The following is a 25,197-nucleotide window of genomic DNA, read 5'->3' as shown; positions in this document are numbered from 1 at the left end:
TGCTCTCATCACGTACGGTGCAGCCACATGGCCTCTGAAGGGGGGTCAATTGCTGGTTTAATTATTCTAATTACGCCTACCTCTAATTTACCTTCTGATGACTGCTGAGCTGAGGCTGATGATGCTTTTGTTGGCATGTGGTCCCTCACCTGCCAGTACCCGGAATGCTTCAGGGTCTGTTTTCCATATTTAGGTGTGTATGTGTTTAGTGGGTTTCCTGATACATGGAAAACTTTTCTCTTTAGACTCATTGGTTCTACCCTATGCATTTGGACACAGTTCCAAATAAATGAGAGAGAGAGAGAGAGAAAGAGAGAGAGAGAGAGAGAGAGAGAGAAAGAAAGAGAGTGTAAGATTCTATTGGGAGATTTTTTTTGTAAAAGGTCTCCCATGACCTGAGCTCTTTTCTGAAGACTTCTATGTAAGTGGCGGGCGTACATTATGAGAGTCTTAAGAGCGCTGTGACCTCGGAGAGCTGTTTTTGGGAGAAGAACATTGTTTGCCCTCTTGTTGCCTGTGTGGCCGAGACCCAAGACGAACACTGCCAGAGAGGATGCACTCCACACAAACGTCCCTAATCCGCCGTAAACGAACTTAGAGAGCTGGGAGGACGCATGCCAAGTGTGAGTGCTCTCCAAACAACAGGGGACATCAAATAAACATTATTGCTTTTTCATAACAAGATCTTCACTAGATTTACATGTCCAAAAAGTCTCCTCAAAGCCAGGAAACACAAGCAGCACTTCGTACTGATCAAACACATGGCAGGAACATGTGCAGCACATGCAGGCTCCTGGGGAGACATCACAGCATGGTGCCTCATCCTGGTGTGTTCAAATGGCACTCCAGCAGCTTTCCCAAGTTTTAACTGCAACGTCAATAGCTTTCCTTTTCACGGCAGTCTCGGCGACCTTTTTTGTGATCGATGTTTCCTTGGAGGATTGAGGTCTTTAAGCATAATACTGATCATTTTCTCCCTGTTGTTTGCTGCTAAGTTATGGCAAACGCATGCACACACACAGACACACACACACACACACACACACACACACACCTCAGCCTTAACAAACAAAACTCAGAACCAACAGTTTCTTCCTGTGTGACTTTCTGTTGTCAGCAAATGTTAGTTTTCTGGATGAATCTTTGTAATGTTATGGAATGGTTAGACCAGGGGTCTCAAACTCAAATGAGCTGGGGGCCAAATCTGCCAACGTCATCTGATTGGAGGGCCGGCCATTTCTGAAAATGCAATGTTCTTTTTTTCAAATACCACACAAAACTGCAAACAGAAAGTGCAAGTGTTTTTATCTAGTTTTAGACACCTGTGCAAGCAACCTTAGCTTATAAATAAAAATATTTTAACATTTTTAAACCTGGCAAACTAAGAAAGCAACACCATTGGATTTTTATAACAAAATTTCAAAAGCCCATTGCTTGAAAGTGGTCAGAGATAAGGTCCTACTGTAAATGTAAAAATCTTTGAGTAAAACTAAATTTACCCATCTAATTTGCCACTGGATGGCAAGCACCTCAAATTATGCACCTTTCAGTAAATACTGGATGAACATATTTGAGCAGGTTTACTTTCCTTTTTTCATATTACCCACATAACAAATTAACAGGAAAACATCTAAGATGTATACCAACACCTAAGATGTATATGGTTTCTTAACCACAAGGCCTACAATAAAGTATTCTGGTCAAATCAGTTCCTATCGCGGGTAATCTGAGTACCCAGAAGTTCGCATCATATTGCGGGTGACTTTGTAGTTTAGAGCCCTATTTCTACTAGCCCTGCTGTCTGTACCACGTCCATTACGGACACTATCCTCACGATTACCACTGCAACCTCCAAGCTATGTTGGGCAGAGGGTCGAAATAAGCATGAATGCTTAGTGGACACCGTCGTATAGGCTACACGCAGACGCACCTCCATTCAATAGACGATGGATTATGTAATCTCCAAAAGGATATTCTTCTTCAGATTTAAAATAGGTGAATAACATAGCATACCTAAGACTTCATCACACGTAAACGTTTTTCAGCATTTGGTGTAGGCCTATTTCTGCTTAATTTCTGCTTCAATTTATGCAACACTATGGCCTGCATCGCTTCCGCGTCATTACAAATGCACGTCTTTGTGTTTCTCGCGTGTAGCCTAAGTGTTTCCTGAAAACTTTGCGCAGCGATTTTGGGTTTGAATGAGGCTCTGGATGTCTAGCACATAGTGGAGCAGAGTACAAATGAGATTTGTCACCGTACTTGGAACTATCGTCTATTTTAATCAGTATCGTTGTTTGTCGCAATTAAAAATAGTCTCAAGGGCCGGATTACGTTATTATTTTGACATACGTCGCGGGCCGGAATTGGGCCGGGCGCGGGCCGGATTTGGCCCGCGGGCCGGGTGTTTGAGACCACTGGGTTAGACTAATGTGATGAGCTAACGATGCTAAATGGGAGGATCCAAGAGAGATGAAGTTAGCTAGGGCCTCCTGTCTGTGTATGTGAAAGTTAGTGTTAGATATTAGCTCAGGAGATGTTTGCCCTCTCTGCACACTGGGTATCCAAACAAATGAGGACTAGCTCTGAGATTTCTTTTAGATCAATTTGGTTTTAGTTTCTAGTTGGACAACCCATCCATAAACAGTATTCAGTAACAGTAACATGTCATAGCTCATTGGACTTGTGAATGATAAAATCAGGGCCACTAAAGAAGCAACTCACACACATGATTTGTCCCATCAGTTCCTCTGTGTAGGGACAGTCATGTGCCAGAGGGGGAGAGTGCTGAGAGGGCAAGATGGGAGAGGGACTGGACATGGAGCCACGAGCAGTGAGCAGGGTGGCTGAGTCAGGACTCTGCCTCCGAGTGTGTTTGTGTGTGTGTGTGTGTGTGTGTGTCAGGCACAGGCCGGGCTGGGGGAAGAAAAAAAAACAATGAAACCCCTTTCATCAGGCGTCATAAACTCTGCTTTATTGCCAGTTTGTGTAGCCTTGCAGATTAAGTTCAAAGAAAGATGGCTCCCGTTTCTCTGCCTGTCTTAAATCCTACTTCTATTGAGTTTCCTCCGTAGATAGATTCTCCTGGCCAGCGTGGAATATCCCCCGAGTCAGCAGCCGTGGGCTGGAGAGTGATTGGACAGCCAGCAGATTATCCCCACCGGCCCTCGATTTAACCCTTTCAGCACTGGCGGGGAAGTACACAAACCACAGGCTTAATGAGCTTGTAGGGGTGATCAATGGGGCATCCTTCCTTTCAAATGCTGGACTCAAAGCACAGACCTTGAGACTCATAATGCTTCCAGTACCATGGATTGCTCAATGTAATGGTGAGTAACGAAGCAACAGAGCTGAGCTGGGACATGTCTCTTTCTCTTGATAACATTTCATATTGTTTTATGGTGTGGAAGATTTTAAACATGCCTATATCTTATGGGGTTGATTTTGAAATGCATTGGCCTGTGAGAATTGCAAAAACTGTAATTTCTCCAGCTGTCATTGTTCAACTGCAGGAAGAGGCTGGGAGTGGTGGACATTTTCACAGATCGTATTTCACCAGTGGTTCTGTGAGGCCAAGAATGTCAAAGCTGGACTAAAGATTTACTCCATGACTGTCAATGCAGGGAATTAGGTTTAGCTGATAAAATGGCAAGGCTGCATAGGATGAGTCTCTGTTTCTCCTCTACTCCAACGCCTCCCCCAGCCCATGTCTCACAGAGATTTTCATTTATTCATCATTCATATTTCTGCTCTCAAATTGCTTTTGTAACCTTGGAAACGAAAGCTTGGAAACTAGTCCTACCACTTGCACTGGAAGTACCCACCCAATTATGAACACCATTTGGAGACTGGATCTGCCTCCGACTAGTCTTTAGGTGTCAAAGGCAGTTACACGACGATGTTATTGCTCTCCCTAATTTTATGTGATATGTTCCCACATCGTCCCACTTCAATTTCACCCGCCTTAAAATCTCACCTCTCCCATGGGCTCCAAGACGTAAGTGCTTGTTTTCATTTCCACATCAACAAAGAAAATCTGGGGGCTTTTGTTAGAGGGCTGTCCCAGATCAACTGGAATGCATTCAAATCTAGTCACTGAATTAGGACAACAGCTTTGGTTCCCAGATGCATTTAAAAAGACAAACACGATTATCGTTTGCCCATCTGTTTTGTTTTATGGCACATTTATTTGTTTTTCCAAGTATAAAGACACTGCAGAAGTACACACACTCCCACTTGACAAACCCACTCAACATGTCGAGACATGTCCTATGACACAAATCACAAAGACTCTTGAGGTTGCAAAAGAAATTGATTTTGACATTCAATTGCCAGTCTTCACCCCTTAACAAAATGCTACACTGTTCTTGATTTGGATCATATAACGCAGTTCTGATTTAATTATACAGTTTGAGCTTGGAATGTTTATTGGATGATGGTGTTATATTGATCAATCAGTCTTTTCCCAAACAAAATTGCATGCATTGTGTGTTCCACCAATTGTTTCCCTTCAACCAATTCAATTTCATTAGCCTGCCAGCGGATTCACTGAGCACACAATACATATGACCTGGCTTTAGAAGCGGCTTGTTCAATGCTGGCAGTGCACAGGGGAGAGATGTTGTCAAGCACTGGCAGCGTCTACACACAATGACAGCGCGGCAATCAGAGTGAGAAGAAAGCATCCATTAGGATTAAGACATGGCCAGAGTGGCCTGCAGCCAATTCACTTTTCCAATAAGCCATTCATTCCCGCACCCACCTGCCTGCCTCCCCCCACCCCACCCTCTGATGCTGGACCTATCTCTGCCCCCAACCACCCAACCACCAGCCACCCCCACCTCCCACTGATGCTGCACCCATCTCATCCTCCAAACCCCCCCCCCCCCCAGCTGTCCTTTGTTTCCTTCTGTAAACACTCAAAACGGATAGACAACATGAAAACAAATGAGATACAGCTTCAAGCTGTATGGCCATTATCTGCGTCTGATCTTGGCTTTGATGCACGTTTTTATGCTGACGTTCAGGTTTGCAGCATACAGTACATGAGAAACGGTCAGCACTTCACCCATAACTCCCAGCTCAGCACAACAAGCCCGCTGGGTCTTGGAGGATGAAATACAACATTCAACCCCTGACCACAACGATCCTGAGACTCTCCCCTTCGCCTTCTTAAACATGTCAGCAGAAAAAGAATAAATAAATAAATAAATACATAAATAAACAAACAAATCATGAACGTACAACAAATAAATTTAACAAATCGTTGAACGGCTTTGTCAACCCCTTTTAAGGGAGAATAAAACAGCATCTTTGAAAAGATTCACGGTTGTGTAAACAGGCAGACTATTTCAATAGTTCCACACTGTGCTCCTTCAAAGCTCATCTTAAATGCAGATCATTGAATTACAGACTACATGAAACACAAGACACAAAGCTTCCCGCATGTCGATTCCTTGCAATCACGACTCCCGTCAGCTGCGTGGGTGTTTCACGCCCCTGAGCTGTCTAATTTGTTGTTTAGCTCACGATCATTAAAACTTACCCCGGGCACAGACACCGACTGAAGCTAAATCACAGACAAATTAGCCAGAGCCTTTGCCTTCAGCACCTTTACCAGCAAATTAAAACAAGCTTTATGGATAAACCTTAACCTATCAACTGACTTACACTGAGGCACAGTGTCTTTTCGATGCTTAATCACTAGGTATGAAACATTTGCGATGACTAAATAAATTCTGAATCTGAACTTGAGTAAAAACATGGGAATGACTAAAAGAAATAGTCAGTATATCTTTTCTGTTTTAACTTTCAGTTCCTTGGCAATGATATTTGTTCATGTTTTGGTTTGTAGCCAAGCCCAACACTGCTCAAAAGTAACGTGACAAGTCTTGTGTTCCGAACAATCAATCAACTGTGGAGGACTCCCGCCCAGTGCCAGAGCAGCAGCTGGGATCAAAGGGCCGGCTGAAAAGTCCTGGGCTCCACCAGGCTGTGGGAGAGGTTCCTGAGCTCCTCCACGCTCTGCACCTGCTTGTAGCCCAGCAGGGCCAGTGTGCTGTTGCACAGGCTTTGCACCGCCTGCACGATGCTGAAGTGCAGCCGCAGCCTCCAGCTCTCGGCCGCCGCCTTGGAGTCGCGCGCCGTCGAGTACTTGTAGTGCCACTCGGCGGGCGCGTTGGTCACGTTGGTGTTGTGGGCGATCCAGCGGAGGACGCGCGGGTGCACGCCGTCCAGGCCCAGGAAGCGGTAGATGTCGCGGGCCTTGTCCTCGGGCCGCAGGGCCAGGTCCTCGTAGCGCAGCAGCAGGTAGCGGCCGCGCAGCCAGCCTGGACGCTGCAGCAGGCCCGTGTCGGCCGACGCCTCCATGTCGCGGCACGTGTGGCCGATCTGGGCCAGGTCCACATAGCGCGGCTGGCGGCCCGTGGCGTTCCAGATGCGCCAGGCGCGGAACCCCGAGAACACGCCCATGCGGGAGGCGAGGACGGCACGGGGGTCGCGTACCAGATGGACAATGCGAAGGTCCAGCCGCGGGTCCTCGCTCAGGGTGCGCAGGTCGGCCACGCGCGGCACGCGCACCGCCTTAATGGCCACGTGCCCACGCTGCCGACACGCCTCCGACGCCACTGTCAGGTTGAGCGCGCGGCACTTCTTGTGGCACCAGGCCTCCTCCGGCTGGCTCGCCGAGAGGCTCAAGTCGACCCCGCCCGCCTCAGGACAGACGGGTGGCGAGCACAGGGCGAGGCTGGAGCTGCTTCGGAAGAGGGCGGCCGTCACGTGGTCCTGCGGCGGCGGGTGGATGTAGCTCTCCAGGAAGCCGAGGCGGCAGGTGAAGAGGTTGAGCAGGAGGTCGCGGTAGGCCCCCAGCAGCTCGCGCCTCTCCGGCGCCCTCCGGTGGCAGCAGCTGCCGTTGGTGAAGGACTGCCACACGTGGAAGAGCGGCTCGTAGACGTAGAAGATGTCCGGGTGCTGGTTGAGGAGCTGGCCCGTGAACGAGGAGCCGCTGCGCGTGGCCGCAAACAGCAAGATGTGCCGGCGTCCCGGGACCGCGCCCGTCCCCACTGTCTCCACGGGAACCGAACTCTCATCGCACGCGGATCTCCACCAGGACTCTGGGGAGGGGGACAGAGAAGGAGACACGCTGACACAATGGGACCAGGCCTCAGTGGGCGGACATACTGGACCCAAACCACCCAATTAGTATCTGTCTGCTGGGCACATGTGCTGCCACCATTACCGGAGCTCTGCTTGATCAGCTCTCGTGATAGACAGACCCAAGGCTCAAGCATCACAGTGGCCCAACACAAGGTCACATCTGAGGTCTTTGTTTGGAAGAAGAAATCACCCCCTCACCGCAACACACACAACAGGCTCGTACATTCACTCATAATTACACATCTATTATTCATGACTCACTTACATTAGGAATTTTCATTTTTTCATTCCTCTCAAAAAAACAAAAAACAAATTAAACTGGCAACATAAAAGCCCGGGAAATCAGTTTGCAGGCAACCCCTGAGAATAAACATAATCTGTTTACATGCAAAGTAACGGAGTGTGTAAGCATGCATGAGAAATGGGGGGAGGGGTCAGTCTCATCCCACAACAGAGCAGCTCTTAAACATTAATCACCTCTACATTGAGTGCAGAGAGAGAAACATATCTAGTGCAATTACTGCTGATGAGCATTTGATTGCACATGGGATATTAGGGTGTGTTTTACTGTGTCTCTCTGTGTGTGTGTGTGTGTGTGTGTGTGTGTGTGTGTGTGTGTGTGTGTGTGTGAAAGGCGGGGGTTTGGGAGAGAGATTGCCTTTTCCACGCAGATCCGTCGGTTGAAATTGCTAACAGCTGCTCTATGAGACCTGAACCCTCCAGATAAATGATCCCATCTCTTCCTTTGGCTCTCCACAGTGAGGAGGGGTATTCCCCAGCTGAGTGGTTATCAATCCTCACCGCAATCTCCGTTGCCCGAGCACTGCCTAATGCACCGCCTTTTCAACACAATTAACCTGCTGGAGGACCACTTACAGGAAGATTAGAATATCTGCACACATATATGGAGTCGGATATTCCGTATCTGATTCGGTGCCTGGTGTATTGGCTCTCTGATGGAATTTTAGATACCGTGTGCAGACCTGTTCCTGAAATCGTGGCGCTTCTTTACAACTCACTCCACTGCACCCTCTACTGTCTGATTCACACAAGAAGTGAATCTTCCGTCTGCATGTGTGATGGTCAACAGATCTCATGTAAAGCCTTCAGACATGACCAGACATGTAATATGAGGATATAATCAACAAGCCCTTCCAAATGCTGAGGATTACAGCCATGGAACCAATTTCCAAGGCAATGCATCCGTGTGTCTTGATAGGAATTCTTCCTTCGAATTCTTCCTTTTTGTTCAATCCTTTGTTCATTTTAATGGACTGCTTATTATTATGTCCTCATTACAAAATGATTATTTATTGTGTACAGATGTACAACAGGTGGGCACTGGTGTGGGTGAGAGCTGGAGGCGGCACCAACCTTTAGCCTGGCGCTCCAGGCAGTGGGAGTTCCCCTGGCAGGAGCTGGGCAGGGACTCCCTGAAGGAGCGGATGGCGATGTACTGCACCACCAGCGACGCACACACCAGGAGCAGCAGGGTCTTCCAGGAGCACTCCATCCCTCTGCACCAGCCTACATCCTCAACACCGCACACACTGAGAGGAGAGACACCAGACAGACAGTCACAGAGAGAAAGAGTGTCGTTATTTCTGTCATTTCTATAATTCTGAATGCTGATTTGCACAGTAAAGCTGATTAATGTTGAGTTATTTTTTCTCTTTCAAGTGGACATTGCTTTAATTTACTCAGACATATGGAAACACAGTGTGTGTATGCAACGTACTGCACAACTACACACTACACTACACTCTTCTCACACACAAGCACACACACATACACACATTTGCATTATCCCTCTCCCATTTCTGTCTCTTGGGAACACAGTCAACCTAATTTGATCAGACCTGACCTATAGGGGAGTTTAACGGATAGCTGCACCAATTAAATGACTGTAAATGATGTCTTGTTGGGCACTGCATGAGTACTGCATCAGATGTAAAGACAGTTGAATGCATCTGATTGCAATGTAGTCTCCAATGAAAACAAATCAAAGACTGTGGGCCAACTCCGAACAACAAACATGATATAAATTGACAATAAAAGAATAAAATAAGAACAGATAAAATGTCTGCCATCAGTCTGCACCGACATGCCATGGACCAACATATATTATAGCTAACAACGGAACCTTCACACACACATACACACATTGCCACAAACTATACAAACCATATGTCATCCAGCCTTGACCCTGAATCTCTCACCTCTCTCTCTCTTTCTCTCCCTTTCACACACAGGCACAGACACACACAAGAAAGTAATGCATCAGAACATCACCTGGCACACACACAATGAGCTCTCTGCCCGTCGCCCCCTGCCTTATTTCCTAAAGGGGCTCCAGCCACCTGTCTCTAAGCAGACCTGAGAGGAAGCGCTGTGCCGCCTACATATGAGCGACTTCTGCATCCACTAAATACAGCTGATTTAGAGCGGATTCAGACACAGGTGGCTGGAGAGCCCCTATTACTGGCCCTCATCAGCCATCACGCACTGACTGCAGGCAGCAGAGAGGCAGCTCTCCTCCTGGCTTTGTCCCCGAAATAAGTGCAGGAAAATGGACCGCTGCAATCAGAGCTCCAGTTGTGTCAGACCTGTTACAAATTACAGAGTGAGACTACTGTCGACTCGTTCACAGCGCATCGCTTCACTATTCGTGGCCTGTCTCTGTTCCGCTCTGAATTCACACCGGCCTTTCAGCCCTGTTCACACATGGAGTGCAGCACTTAAGTAGTGGCAGGTCAATATCCCAGGAGATGTAAGTGACAGCTGAATGACTTTTCTCCCCTTCACAACTCTAAACAGAAAGGCCCCATTCATGCAATGGAAACAGTGAGTAGAAAGAGAAGCCGCACATCACCCGTGTCCAGTGCACTGTTCCAAGGCAACACTCTGTTGCACTGGTTGTTGTGATTACAATTGCACACAATTGTTGTGGTCCACAGTGGGAGTCTGCTTTCATTGTGGAGTAATAATCACCATCACCACCATTTCCCCTACCCCCCGCCACCACCGTCTCGGAAAAAGCAGCAGATGCCAAATCTGTGGATTAGAGCCATTAGATTTGGAGCCGTGCATCTTCTTCCTTACCTTTCCTATTCCGGGAACGGTCCCAAAGGTTCAATATCTCAGCCACCAGATGGAATCAGCCTCAAATTGTTCTCGGAGCATGCCGCCTATCCTTTATTATTTAAGCAAGTTAAAGAGCACAGATTGCTTTGGAATTTGCCATGAAATAAATCCCCCTTGTGCTGCTTGAAGAGTGGGTGCGCTCAACTTTAGAGAGAAATGGTGTGCAGACTTCCATCACACACACTCAGAGGAGATGAAAGGCAAAGTTGTACTTCCCTGACACTTAAATCTATTTCAATTTTTGACATTTGTGAAGAAAAATGTCTGAATAAAATCAAGCAGGAACACTTATTTAGGGCAGCCTCTGTCTCCCTCTCTTTCTCTCATTCCCCTCACTCCTCTCATTTGCCCTTTTACAAGGCTTACATCTATATTTTAGCGAGTGAAAGTTTAAACACCGCTAATCACATTTCCCTTTTGTATAACCCTCCATAGTTGTCAGGTTCTTTTCTCCTTTGTCTGTCCATGTATTCCTCTCCTCCTTTGTGCCGCTCCATATCTAACTAGTGACCTGGGCAACAGAACACAGCAAAGCACCCCACAGCGAGACAGATAAGCAGACAAGGAGAAGGAGACATGTAGGATGTAAATGTTCACAGTGAGGAAGACAAAACTGCTGTTTTTGCCCTTACTGCCTCTTCTATTCCTGAGGAGATGCACTTATCTGTGTGTCTTTCCTTTACCGTCACTTTCACATAAGAGGAGCCAGCTTTTTGTAAACGGAATGGTCAGTGCTTTCCACATCTACACAAGTCTAAAACAACTTGGCTGTCATGTTTCAGGTGCGTTTTATAGCATTTTTTGAGTTCTGTTAGAGGACAAAATGTAGCCAAAAATGTGGACAAAACAGATTTGTTCAACAAGTAAAACGTGCAATATCCACAAGAATTAGAAGTTATGTTTACATAATTTTATCAGTTAAAACATAGAACGACAGTACAGAAGCATCTTTGTTAAATGTCAGACAATGCGATGAAAAAATCTTTCCACTCTTTATGACAAAATTTCGCCGTTCGTGTCTAATGTCCCCAGTTTACACTCATTTGACGTTACCATTTCTACGACTGAACAATGAGTATTTTGAGTTGTAACATCGATATTGCATAAGACAGAACAAAACACTACTCTATTACTTGTTTCAGCCAAGAGCAAAGCGATACGACGAATGCGTTTAATGACCACCGGACAACATGCAACATGAATATCTTACCCTGAACACACGATGAGCAACGGTCTTTCCAAATTGTCACGATAGGTCAAAACACAACCTCATTCTACCTCAGAGGCGAGGACAAACACCGGGCTTTCTCCGACGGCAGTAGAGAGGGATAAGCATCCCTCCCGTGTCTGTTCATACAGCCCTCCACCGAGTCAGGAGTGAGGGACCAACAGTGGGCACTGTGCTTTGGGAGTCAGTGGGCAGGCACTCTCTGTGGTCTCGCTTTACCTGAGTAGCCTACTTCACATGGCTCGAGACGCGTACTCGCGTACGGTTTGCACGCAAGCGCATAACTTAAACACAAATTAAGTTATTCATTTTTTTTATCACTACAGTGTCTTATAGATACTTGGTGTGTTCATGGGTATTTGCATGCAATTGAACTTTGACAATATTAGGAACAACAGTTATATTAGTAGTCTATAATAATATGTAGCCTAATGGATAACGTGGTGGTCCAACACCTTCTGCACAACAGCCTATTGTCAAAGCAACTTATTTTTTGTGCAGAATGTCTGTGTATGACCTACATGAATCTGATCTATAATTTCACTATAGCGCCAGCACCTCAGAAAGAAGCACTGATCCATAACAAAGGATCTCCAAAAAAGATGAATTATCTCTCCACAGCAGAAAATTTGACTAACGAACCAAATCCAGATTAAATATTAGAATGCTGCCAGGTCTTGGGAAGATAACCAAACTGTGTTTATTTTTTACAAGCTCATAAAAAATATATATCTAAGCGTGAGTGCTACAGAATATGCATGAAAGGCAGTTGATGAAAAGCAGATCACTTGGCTTGGAAATCAAGACACTGGCGAATAGAATTTCTGGATCAAGGTTTTACTAAAAGCTGACGAGGTTTAAACCTATTTCAATTTATGAGAAATATTAGCCAGGATGAGTGCATCAGAAAACCCAATGATTTTAACTGTCACATTTTAATCTCTGTTAAAACTGTCACGGTGAGATGAGATCTCATGAAGAATGCAACTGGTTATTGGAATCTGTTGTCCTCACTAAATCAGTAAAATATCAATTCTGATCAAGACTTTTGAAACCCATCCATCAAGGTTAATATATGTACAGTATGGCACAAGACTTTTATCAGCCCAAGATTTAAACCTGTAATTCTGTGTTTCAAATCTGTAAACCTCTGAAGTAGGCTACATCATTTGTCTTGCTAGGGTCTTTTTTTACTTTCTCGAGGTCAAAACACATTCAGCCCTAATTTGAATGGTGCAAGGTGCAAAGTCTGTCAACAAGTGTCTTGTGCATGAAGTACTGCTATTGTGTGCCATTTGGGAGCACTGACCTGGTTCATCGATTTTTGTGCCTGACTTTACCCAAGCTGTTAAATTTAGTGCATTTATTTAGTCTGCTTATGAAATTCGCTGTGGTTACACTTACATTCAAATTAGGCCTGAGGATCTCTGGAGTCCTCATACAACCACAATTTCCTTCATTCTGGAGAAAAGCACCCGGTCACCTGTTTTGTTTCTCAACATTGTCAAATTACCGACGTCCTGCACTGGCTCAAACTTGCATCCTTCAACATAAAGGATAAACAGTTTCATTATTTTATTTGAGATAAGACATAATACCTTTGTATCTGGTGACAGAAGGATGAAATGGTCAAACAATTTCTGTAAAGCCTGTTGAATCATTCACATGTTAACCTTTGATGTTGTGATTAAACAAATATAATGTTAATGTAGAATTTCACAGTGCATTTTTCCATAATCTTTGAGTTTATGTCACCATACTTAACACAGTCAAATATTTAAAGACAGGAGAACTGTCAGTATACAGGAGACCTGGGAGAAACCTTTCTACCTTATACATAGTGCCTCTGCTCTGCATTAATACTGAAAGCAATTTAATGCTAATAGCTGACCTTGGAGCCCAAATCAGCCAACCAAAGCAAGGTACAAGTCAGTGTACCAAAATATTTTTCAAGAGTAGTGCCTGCCTCACCTTGTACGCAGGGGCACACATTAAAGGAGAATTCCGGTGTGATATTGACCTAAAGTGTATTGAAACATGATACCGAGTGTGAACTTATGTCTCATAGCCCATCTCGGCTTGTCCCCTGCACTACAAAATCTGGCGCTAGTTAGCCGATGCTACCAACAGCTTTTTCAATGGTGGTGCTTCGGCATCGGGCTAGTCATGCAAATAAATCACTGTTTTACACCATTTACGAGGCTCAATGTATCTCCACACTTCATTGGTAGACTTCAGAGGGCCCTGACATTTAAAACGAGACATTGAGAACTTTGAAAAAGCACTGGTAGTTTACTTACAAGACGATTTATACAGACAGTATCTTCACGAAGTTTAGCGTTTGCAGCCATCTTGAATTTAGTCACGATAAGTCGAGCGTCGAGTAAGAATGAACAGGTATGATAAGGGATCAGATTCCAAAAATAATTCAGTGGAAATGCATGGATTCAGTTGCTTCCAGTAGCAGCAACTAGAATCCATGCATGTTTACGGAATTATTTTTGGAATCTGATCCCTTATCAGACCTGTTTGTTCGTACTCGTCGCTCGACTTATCGTGACTTAATTCAAGATGGCGTCGAACGGTAAAATTCCTTAAGGTACTGTCTGTATAAATCGTCTTGTAAATAAACTACCAGTGCTTTTTCAAAGTTCTCCATGTCTCGTTTTAAATGTCAAGGCCCTCGGAAGTCTACCAATGAAGAATGGAGCTACTTTGAGCCTCGTAAATGGTGTAAAACAGTGATTTATTTGCATGGCTAGGCCGATGCCTGAGGCACCACAACGAAACACTATGTTGGTAGCATTGGCTAACTAGCGCCAGATTTCTGAGTGCAGGGGACAAGCCGAGGTGAGCTATGAGACATACGTTCACACTCGGTATCATGTTTCAACACACTTTAGGTCCAAATCACAACGGAATTATCCTTTAAGTCATATGTAAATTCAAACCTATAAATAAAATTGAAAACAAGGCCTTCTATGCTAGAATGTTAGAATGCTAAATTATGTAAAACGGGCAAAACTACTATATAAAGTAGGATGACTGAGTGGTGTCAGAATTGAAGGAGTCAAAATGAGATGCTACCTTGCTTTTATTCATGGCATGGACTCATGGGAATTTAGTGCTCTCCTCATGGTGCTGTGCAGCTATCTAAATCATATTGCAACGGAGAGGGACCCCTTACCGAAAATTGTTGAAGTAAGTTGAAGTATGGTCTTGTCAGAAGAAGAGGATGCTGGCAGTGGATCCAAGAGGAAGGAAATATACAGTGTACATCAGCAGTCGAGACTTCACCTAATAAAACAATCTGGAAAGATAAAAAGACAAGCCACTCTACCATGAGAACTGAATGTGAAGTGTATTTCCATACCACAAATCTGTAAGCCACAGTTTGCAATGCTTGAACTGCAGTTTTATAAAACCATTGTTATTACCCTTTTATCTTTAGTGTAAGTGAGGAATAAAGTTGTTACATTATGTGCTGTGAACACTCAAAGGGACCAATGCATTCTTCTTTCCTTCTTTTAGAGAAACCTTGCGCACAGACATGTCATCTATTTAAGAGAACACAGCCACTGACTACATTCCTTACAGCATGTAGATCAATGCATTGACCCTATTTTTAAGACAATTATTTTGGGAAGTGGCATGAAATCAGTTTTAGGGAATTCTGTCCCAACAACTGCAACTCTCCAACAAGTGAGTTACAGTATTTCATGGTCAAAAAGTCACTAAAATCAAAAATTATATAAAATGATGGTAATGTATAGTTTTGTGAAGATTTTCCATTGATTTAAGAAGTGCATTCAACACCATACAACCCCACCTGCGGGTGGGCAAACTGGTGGATCTTGGAATAAATCCGAGGCTTATTTTACAGATTAATGACTTTCTCCTAGACCAGACCAGTCAGATTTAATTCAGCTACTTCTACCCCCAAGTCTATAAACACTGGGACCCCACAGGGAACCGTTCTGTCTCCCATACTGTACTGTATACACTCCAAACTGATGAGTGTCGAGCTCTTGCTCCCACACACACACGTTTTTTAGTATGCAGAGGTTGGTTTCGAGAAAGAAGATGGGAACTTAATTAAATGGTGCTTAGACAACTTCCTGGCTGTTAATGCGACCGAAGCAAAATAAACAGTCATCGATTTTAGATGTAGCAGGGAAGAAGCAGGCTACCTACTCTATTGTTAGCAACAGATGCATAGAAAGAGTTAACAGTACTTAGGAATTGAAATTGACCATCAGCTGAAGTCTGATAAATGAGCTACTGCTATGGTTAGAAAGCTGCAACAGCTAATGGTTTTGCTGAGGAAACTGAATAGCTTTTATGTCGACCATCATGTCTTACAGCTGTTTTTATAAAGGTGTCCTTCAGATCATCCTGTGCTTTGGTTTGATTTGTGTTTTTGGTAATATACACAAGCAAGACCGCAGAAAAAAGCTGCAGCGCATGAAGATGGCAAGTAGAGGCATCGGATGCAAATCAGACGTCAGCAGCTCAGTTGTGAAAATATCTTCTTTTGAGCAAGACTGAGCGCATCCTCTGTGACCCTATTCATCCTCTACACAATGGTTCCAAAGTGGCATGGGAAAGATAGTCCAAAGAAAAAAAAAACCTGCATGTTTATTCCCTGAGCAATTAGATTTTTAGATTAAAGAGACAAACCTGCTAGAGACCGTTCAAAACAAAGGATTTGATGCCCTATTTCTATGCAATATCGGGATGAATCCTTTTTGGGATAATAAAGTTGACTTTGACCTTGATGACTGGCTGACATTCTAAGAGGCCTTTCTGGATGAATGGAAAGGTTTTCTGGGTGGATTAGATCATCACTTAACTTGAACCTTGATCATCAGATTTTGCAAATGGATTCAACAGTTTCATGTCCAGTGTGTTAGGTAATTGCATCCAGCTTGGCTGAAGCTATTTTGTTTTCAAATCTACACAGGAAATTACACCTTTAATGAGAGTTAAAAAGCAACACCTTTCTACCTTGGTGGCCGAGACTATCTCCAGGAGTACCCACCTATTCAAACATTTCACATCTATGCAACTGCTGGAAGCATTGATTGAGTATGAATGTGGACTGCTACTGTTACTAAAATGTTGACACTATAAGTCTTATGAGTGTTCAGGGGCTTCAGAAAAGATTAAAGGGGAGATGTTACCTTATGTTAAAAAGCCTAATGCCCAGATGTTTTGATAATGTACTGCAAAGGGCCACCACAGCTTGTGGAGCCAGGATGCATGTATGATGCTAACCCAAAAAGATGGGATAAATGTATTCAGTGGAGCCAGGATGCATGTATGATGCTAACCCAAAAAGATGGGATAAATGTATTCAGTCCAGCTGCAGAAAGTGTGGGACGGTCTGAGGGGGAGCAGACAGGATGCTATGCTTCAGCAGGATTGGAAACAGAGCAGGGTGGGCAGATTGCACAACTGTGTACCTGTTTGATCTCATCACCACCAATTCACTCAGCACCAGAAAGGTTTCCAGCTGCTGGGAAGACGTTTCTGAAGCACACACTTTATTTCCTTCATTTCCTGGGTTTCAAAATCCTGCTGGCAGCACAAGTGATTTCTCAAGCCCAGAAAGGGCTCTCCGCTCCAGATGGGATAGGACCAAGAGGATCTCCACCATACTCACACAAGCCACCATCTCATTACTCATGTGCTCATGGAAGTGCTTAAAAGCATAATGTCAAGAGTAGACAAGAGCCATATATGTGTGACATCATGTGAGGAAAACATGCCAGAGAACGTCCAAATGGGTTCAACCTAATTCAACTACTGAAGTTCAACATCGAAATGAGTCACCAGTCAGGATTGTATCTGCACAAAGCTAGAAACATGAACTGAGAAGAGAAGTGACTGCTGGTGGGGACAGGATGATATCCCATGGTGTCATCGTAGTGTCATCATCATGTCATCATCACTTGTGAGCCGGCTTATACATGGAGGTTGATAGAACGATTGGGATGCTCAGGGTATTGGACCTGACAGGCTAATCCTGCTGAAGAAACTAGTGACCCTCTGGTTCAGCCTTGTCACTCATCAGATGAAGTACTGCCTATATATTATTAAAAAAAAACTTTACAGAGACCTATGGGGGTGATGAAGTGCTTGCCTTTTTTCCTCAGACATCTGTCAACACCAAGTTCTGTGAGAGAGCCAACCATGCCAAGCCCATTCAGTGGTATTCCAGTTATCAAAGGATGATGTCTGTAAATCTGTACATGGTACAACTGTTTAAGTTCAGCCTAACTATTAATCAATTTCCAATTGCAAAATAGGCATTCCATGAGTAGGGATATCCTTTACTAACATTTACTAACCTTGCTTAAATATCTTGTATATATTGAGGATGTATACCAAGATGGCGACGGGGGAAAGGAACACTTGGTCTTTAACAGGAAGAGACCTTGAGCAGAACAAACAGAACAGTATCCCACGGGACGGTGTGTGTGTATGTATGTGGGTGTGTGTGTGTGTGGGGGGGGGGGGGGGGGGGGGGCAAAGAATATCAATCATACACACAAGGAAAGGGAGACAATGAGAATAACAGGTAATGAGGTCACCTCATCAGTATCATTGGCTTAGCATAATATGATATGTAAAGACAAGGGAGAGGCTATCTGGCATGGTGTGTATGGATGTTAGTTATACAAGAATAGAAAGGGTAGCAGGATACAACAATTTGCAACTGACTGGTGAGAGATGCACACCACACACACACCACATGTTGGATCCTTAAAGACGCTCCTTTTGTGATACATGTGCTATCTATAGCATGTAGCCACAACTGCTTGACATGACAGGCATTAAATATGGGCTGAAGGGTGCTGGGTTTGATGTATTATTCTTATCTATAGAGTCTGCTAAAGAAGAATGCTAGATTTAAAGATGGAATGGTGCATGGAGGCAGAAAGATTGTTCCATGGGCTCAGTAGTAGAAGGCTCTACCTGCTATTGTGCTTTTTGATATTCTTTGAATGGTAAGAAAAGGACTTTTCAAACAAAATTAAATCAAGAACATTAAATTCTCAAGAAACATTCCCTGAGGATTATCTAAGACCTCATGACCTCTACCGTCTCCAGAGGGCAAACACAGGGCCTGCCATTCCCACAGGCTGTCAGCCTAACCATTGTTTCTCCCTCTCTCTCTCTCTCTGTGTGTGTGTGTGTGTGTGTGAGAGAGAGAGAGAGGGGGGGGAGAGAGAGAGAGAGCAAGAGAGAGAGAATGAGAGAGAGAGAGATCAGCTGACACTGTTTATACTTTTACTCTTGGTTGTTTATCCCTGCTAATGCGATTTTTTCCTTCAATATCAATTCATATCTGTAATCCTGACATTAAATATGTACATTCAATGAATGGACAACTATCAGTTTCAAGGGTTTCAAGGTTGTTAATCTGTCTTGTGCACAAATGTCTTAAAATATTAGTCCCTCTTAAATGGAATCACTTAAATTTGGCAAGTTAACACTGAGCCTACACACTTGAATCAAATGCAGTCATCTCTCTAGTATTGTTAGCCTAGAAATCTAGACGCACCTGCTGCCAGGGCTAGTCTAACAACTCTCCGTTGGCTTGTGAGCTCGAAAAATTAAACTTCTATCAGGCCAATCAAATTGTGTATAGAGTCGTTAGGCGGGCTTAACATAATGATTGATGGCAGAGTTGCAACAGTTTGGCTTGAATTCCCTGCTACTTGAAAACAAATAAGATGGATGTTGCTGTTGGTGAACAGTGTGACACGAGTTAAGCTTTTATTAAGTTGGCAAAAGTTTGAACTAGCCAACTAGCTCCACATAGGACTCATAGCGCTGTCCTATTGCGTGCAGAAGGAATTTGAAAGACAACCGAATATCCCGCCCCTCGGACTGAGCACTGCGAACGGTAAGCGCCCAGACCCTACATTTTAATGTGGGTCTAGCTCGTCAGGCTATAGTATTGTTGCTGTAGCCTACCTCTTAAAAATAATTAAATGCTAATTTGTCAGACCTGACAAATTGACAACTTTCCCTATTGATCGCAATTTCTCTTCATCTTGTCAATTAATTTCAATTATATCATGTTCACATCCTCCATCCACAGGGAGACTTTATTCATTCTAGTGGTTTCATGGCTCTCACGTGGACTGCTGAATTCAGTGAGTTCTAGAAGGCTGAGTGAGTGACAGGTCTGAGAGTCCCAGTGCCCGCTGGCTCCTGTCTCGCGATTAATGCACAATGTGGATGCACCATATACCCTTCATCTGTGCACAGGAAATATTCTTCTCTCAGGTTCAGATATTCAAGGTTACCATCAAACGGGGCTTTGGAAAAACCAGCAACCGAAAAACCCTCAGCTGTCACAGATTTGTAGTTCAGGTTTGAGACTCCAGGTGCCACTGTGTGCCACTGTAAATTCGACCGCAATTACTGGAGTATTGAGGCTGAGTCACTATCACTGGCATAGTGAACCATTAACAGAGCGGGGCGATGAACTGTTTTTCTCCCAGCAGCAATCGAAAGTCTCAACCTGCATGTTCACAACATGAAAGGTATAACCATGACTAGGGTGCCTTTGTGAGACCTTGCTGTCATAATCCAGAAAGAGATTAAAAGACAGAGGAGCTCCATTATCATCTAGTCTGGTGCTTTTTATGCCACTAGGACAGAGGCTAACACAAGGATTAGCCATTTTTCTTTCGGAGGCACCTGCTAGACACTATACCTTCAAGTCCTTACATGGGAACATGATATAGCTACGCAGCATTCAACATGCTTGTGTTTTGCCTGTCAGATGTGACAAGAGAAGAAAGTCTTGTTCTTCGCATTATGACAGATGCCCCAGGGCGACAGAACCACCCTGGCAGTTACGGGTGTCTGATGACAGCGGTTATAGGTGGGCAGAGGCGTGCTCTTGTCAGCGCCTCTGCCCCAGCAGACTTATCGTCATTCTCGCGTTCGCGGATTTGATTAAGTGATCTTTAATGACTCATCGCGCCTCACACAATAGGAAAGAAAAACATTTGGCACCTTCACCAGCTTTGGCATTTCTGCAGCACCGTTGTCTCGTGTCACGCCATGTCACGCTAACGAGTGCACACGCAATGTACACATGCACTATCCAGAGATAAACAATTCTCAAGAATGAAAAGAACTGGTCATGCAGGCAAGAGGGAGATTTTCCAAAACGTTCTTTGAAGTGTGAAGATATAGGTGTGAAACCTTTATCAGTGTTTGGTGTCAGTACGTGGCATACAGAAAGCTTCATGAGCTGTGAGAAATGCAGGTTGTGGTCTGTGTGACTGCCCACATATCTGCTGAGCTGAGCTCCCCAGTGGCTGAGGCGAATTTGTGAAGTTGGGGCAATTTCTATGTCTGTCAGTGCTCCTCTCTCACATGGCACAGAGGGACTGTTTTTCGTGCATAATTTGGCCCATCAGGGCTATGAGTTGCTCTCCAAATACCAACGAGTGGAGCTCTCCCTCACCCTTCCCTTCCCTTCCCACACACTGCCTTGTTTATCTGTCCCCCTGTCTCAACATGAAAAGATCTAAACCTGCTATAAGACTTCGTCTAAACTTTATCTGCCCACACAGTACGTCATAACTGTTTCTAGTCAAAACGCAGGCACAAACACGTTGAAGTCAGACCACCACGTGCAGATGTGCATATCCCACTCCTCATCTCTTCTCTAACCATCTCTTGCTCAATTCACTCCTATTTTCTCTCCCCTGTGCATGGCTGGACTGCTACGCCTTCAAAACAGCCAGACTGCTCAGAATAATGGGTCTGGTGCACAGCACCGCTCTACCAAATCACCAGGGAGACAGCTAAACTGTAAATATTGTTCACCAGTAAATATTGAAGGGTCATAAATGCAAGGGCAAAGTGGCCAAGGAAGTGAAGGCCATTCTCATGATACGGTCCATTTTGGAGTGGTGAGTCATGAGAAGGGATGTTTGAATACTGGTGTTCTGGTCATGCTCAGTCTCTCTGCAGATCAGCGATAGGGGCAGTTGGGGGGAGAACGGAGACTGGGGATAGGCGTAAAGTTGCCCCAGGGTTCAATTCAGCTTAGTGTTTAGGTACAGTTGATAGCAGTTCACAGCAGGTCATGCACAGCGCCTCATTCATTTACTGCTTTAAAGCACTAATAAAGCAGCACAACATATCAACGTGTTATCAGCAGAACCGTTTACCTTGATTACCTCAGGTTACACTATTACTATGAAGAGAAAACAACAGCAACTAACATTGTGTTAATTACACTTCTACTTCTAATACCCCTCCCACTAGTATTATTGATGATAACATTATTTACAGCTGACTGTAAGAAAAAAATAACATTCTTAAGAAGAATCTTTTATTGGTTTTGATGTACGAACACCACCCTTTACAAGCATGAATCAAAGATTTGACAGTGAAGAAAATCCAGCTGGTTCAGTCATCACTCTCGGAGGCAGTGTGGCAAAAAGCCAGGAGCTGTTTCTCATTACTTTCATATTATCCTTTACATGCTGTGTGTGACTAGAGTTCAAATCTCTCTCGGATACCGTCTATGCCCCAGATAGCTTCTAAACATAAAAGATTAATAAACACAGCGTGGGAAAAAGGCATTAAACGATTGGTTTGTTTATATGTGGCTTCGATTTTGTTTTAGTTTTAGGTTTCTCACAACATTGTCATGAGTGCACCTCTCTGGGAGTTATGCCTCTGTTACAGTGCATAGCAAAGATCCACTCTGGTCAACCTTTATTATTATTTCCTCATTCCAACACTGTTCTTTGTCTCCCAGAAACTATTTGCAGTTGATAGGTTCATGGGCAAAGTGGAAAGTATGCAGGTTGTCCTGTGCTGTACTTTGGTATAAAAGTACACCACCTCAGATGTCCTTAAGCAGTGCAAACAGTGCTAAAAACAGAAAAAAATGTGTCTTTACAGTCAAGGTCTGTTCTTCTCGGGCGCAAGCCCAGCGACCTCCCCCTTTTCTATTGAGCATTCCACTTTCCCAGCCTGCTCATGCTTCTTCTTTGCACGCATTTTAAACACTATCGCAATGACAGCCCCCACAATGATCAAGCCAATGACTCCACCTGCAACGGCGAACACGAGTGGGTTGGTGGTGGCCTCTGGCTCTGGCTCTGGACCAGGCTGAAAAGGATCAGGACCAGGACTAGGCAATGACCTGCCCTTGTCAGGCCCATCCTTGTCAAAGCCCTTGCCAGAGCCACCCTTGCCAGAGCCGCCGGTGGGGTCTAGAGAGGCCTTGTATACCAAGTGGATCACTCGCCTTGAGAGGCATTTATCCTCCTCTTCCAACGTGTTGCCAAACTCGCCAGATTCTCCAGCAACGTAGTCATCACTATCAACTTCAGTATCAACTTCAGCATCATCCTCATTGCCCTCAACGCTGACATCAGTGTAGTCTTCGTCCGGAAATACTATCTCTTCCAGAACAACGCACCAGTATGTCCTGTTATCCTTAGGGGTGAGGCGGGAAATTGTGAGTGTGAATTTTTCCTCCGAAAAAGCGGCCCTATCCTGCAGGTCTTGAGGGAAATCGATGGATGGATCGCCCGAGTCCGATAACAAGGTCTCCTCGTGAGACCCATTCTGTCGATACCACTGGACACTGAATTGCCCCTCCTGCAGCATACATTCCAGCACCACCTCACCCCCCTCAGAAAACTCCACTTCAGTGGTTTCGTGCTTTGGGCAAACCGTCACAGCATAATCTGCCACCAGCAAGGGAGCGAAGCATTTATAATCCCCCGCGGAATTCTCAGTGAGTATGGATATGAGCAGTGAGTACTCCCCTGCCCTCTGCCCCTCCAGCACGCTGATGTGATTCCCCTCCGTCGTCTCCATGGGGACGCTTGACTCCACCATGCCGAACGGCGTCTCCCAGAACCTCTTCTTCTGCTCAGGGTGCTTCATGGGGCAGGTCAGCTGCACGCTCTCCCCCTCCGAGCGGAAGACGGTCTTCACGTCAGGTTCCTCGCTCTCGGGGAGCTCGATGTTCTGGAAGGCCAAGCACTGACCGCTCCGCAGCACCAGGCAGTGGAAGTTGCGGCTGTCCTTCATGACCTCAGATGGGATGTGGAGGCTCGCGCCCCCGTCTCTCACCTGGATCTGGTCCTTGAGCTCCGGCTGGACAGGGGTCAGCGACTGCTCTGTGTCCAGGAACAGCGTCGCCTTGTATTTGGGGTAAACTTCACGGAACCACAGTATGCTGGAGCCTGGGAGTCCGGTGCTGCTGGTGTTGCAGGCGAAATCTGCCCCTCCGTCTGGGGACACAAAGATCTCTTGAACGCCGGCCTCCTCCCCGCACACGTACAGGTAGTGCTTCTGCTGGTTCATCAGCTGGTGGTCCCTCCAGCACTCCCTCAAGTAGACCCCGGAGTCGGCCGACGTCAGGTTGGTGATCTCCAAACCCAGGAGGGACGCCAGGTGGTTGGTGACGCTCACCCGTCCGCTCAGCAGTCCCCTGGGCGACTCGCTGGAGGAGTTCCCCACCAGTTGCCGCTTCTCGCCCACCAACTTGTAGCCCACGATGTAATCCACCCCGAAGCAGAAGCCCATCTCCATGGAGTCGCCCACGGCCTTGAGCACCGGCTCCAGCTCCTCAGCGCAGCGGGCAGAACCGAGGAGGAGCAGGGCCAACAGAAGCGCCAGGTCCCTGAGTGTGTCCATGCCTGTTCCTGTGCCTGTGGAGCAGCAGCAGCAGCAGCAGCAGCAGCACTTCTTCCTGGAGGCTCTATTGCATACTGCGGCTGTTGTGTGTGTGCTCCGCTTGCATTGCCGTCGTCTGACACTAACCTGTTTCTGGATGGGCCGGCACTGCGGGTCCGCCCCCTTTCTCACCCTCCTGTGCACTTTCGCTCGTACCTTCTCTCGCTCTCAAGATACAAATCCCACTCTTACAGCGAGAGCCAGCAGTGGAAATGGGTGAATACTTTTTGTTTTTTTCTTTCTGCAGAGGAAGAAAATATGCAAAGAAAGTTTATATCTCTGGGAGAATCCAAACAAATACAGAAAGTAACAGTCATGATATGCATGTGACTGTGCTGTGGTGCTGTGAAAATGTGTGGTTTGACTAGTTTCCTTGCCAACAGTGCTGAAGTAAGTGGCTTGTGTGTGTGCGTATGTGCGTGCTTCTAATAGAATGATCTACTCAGTGGAAATGTGTCTGTGAGTAGCAGAGAATGTTTGCCTCTGTGTGTGTGTGTGTGTGTGTGTGTGTGTTTGAAAGTGCACAATCACATGGCCACAAACTTTCTTATTGTGCAAGCCAGAAGTATCACTGTTGTAACTCATCAGCCTAGAATGTGTCTCAATCTTGGTCTCAATCTTGTCCCAGCTGAATGAAGATCCTTTGTGTTTGTGTAGATCTCTCACATCATATTTCCACTGTATGGTAAATCTAAGACACAGAAGGCACAAGGAATTATTTCCCTGTGCAATGGGAATGTATTTCCTGTTAAAAAAAACAATAACAATAGTGTTTAAAATTCCCCTTTGCTAAACACGCAAACAATGTTATGTATGTGACGTCAGAAGCCATGCTTCATTCCCTCTGACTAGGTAAAAGTGTACCTAGGAGTCCAAGTAAACATCCTTCTTCAGCGTAACTTGAGTATGCCGGGGCAAAGTCTAATATT

General features: G+C 45.2%; 2 protein-coding genes across 3 annotated transcripts; both read right to left on the bottom strand.

Moving 5' to 3' along the window:
• Positions 1–5,955: 5,955 nt before the first annotated feature.
• LOC143139928 (carbohydrate sulfotransferase 1) lies at positions 5,956–8,668 on the bottom strand. Its single transcript, XM_076300778.1, has 2 exons — positions 8,530–8,668; positions 5,956–7,112 (listed from the first exon to the last, which is right to left on the bottom strand). The coding sequence occupies exons 1-2, from the start codon at positions 8,666–8,668 to the stop codon at positions 5,956–5,958; spliced, it is 1,296 nt and encodes a 431-aa protein (XP_076156893.1).
• A 13,214-nt stretch (positions 8,669–21,882) lies between these two features.
• LOC143102213 (uncharacterized) lies at positions 21,883–25,185 on the bottom strand. 2 transcript variants are annotated; one of them, XM_076265682.1, is made up of 3 exons: positions 25,133–25,185; positions 24,812–24,959; positions 21,883–24,509 (listed from the first exon to the last, which is right to left on the bottom strand). In XM_076265682.1, the coding sequence occupies exon 3, from the start codon at positions 24,227–24,229 to the stop codon at positions 22,478–22,480; it is 1,752 nt and encodes a 583-aa protein (XP_076121797.1). In that variant the 5' UTR covers positions 24,230–24,509; positions 24,812–24,959; positions 25,133–25,185; the 3' UTR covers positions 21,883–22,477. The 2 variants fall into 2 exon arrangements, with proteins under 2 accessions (XP_076121797.1, XP_076121803.1); XM_076265688.1 differs by lacking the exon at positions 25,133–25,185 and having other exon boundaries at positions 24,812–25,066.
• Positions 25,186–25,197: the final 12 nt, after the last annotated feature.

The sequence above is a fragment of the Alosa pseudoharengus genome, unplaced genomic scaffold (assembly GCF_046254945.1).
Source record: "Alosa pseudoharengus isolate Yale_2024_CS ecotype anadromous, Long Island Sound unplaced genomic scaffold, YU_APseudo_1.1 YU_APseudo_1.1_scf_10, whole genome shotgun sequence".
NCBI classification, from domain to species: Eukaryota; Metazoa; Chordata; class Actinopteri; order Clupeiformes; family Clupeidae; genus Alosa; species Alosa pseudoharengus.
Note: the sequence above shows the minus strand (reverse complement) of the source record. Positions and strands in the feature narration are given on the sequence as shown.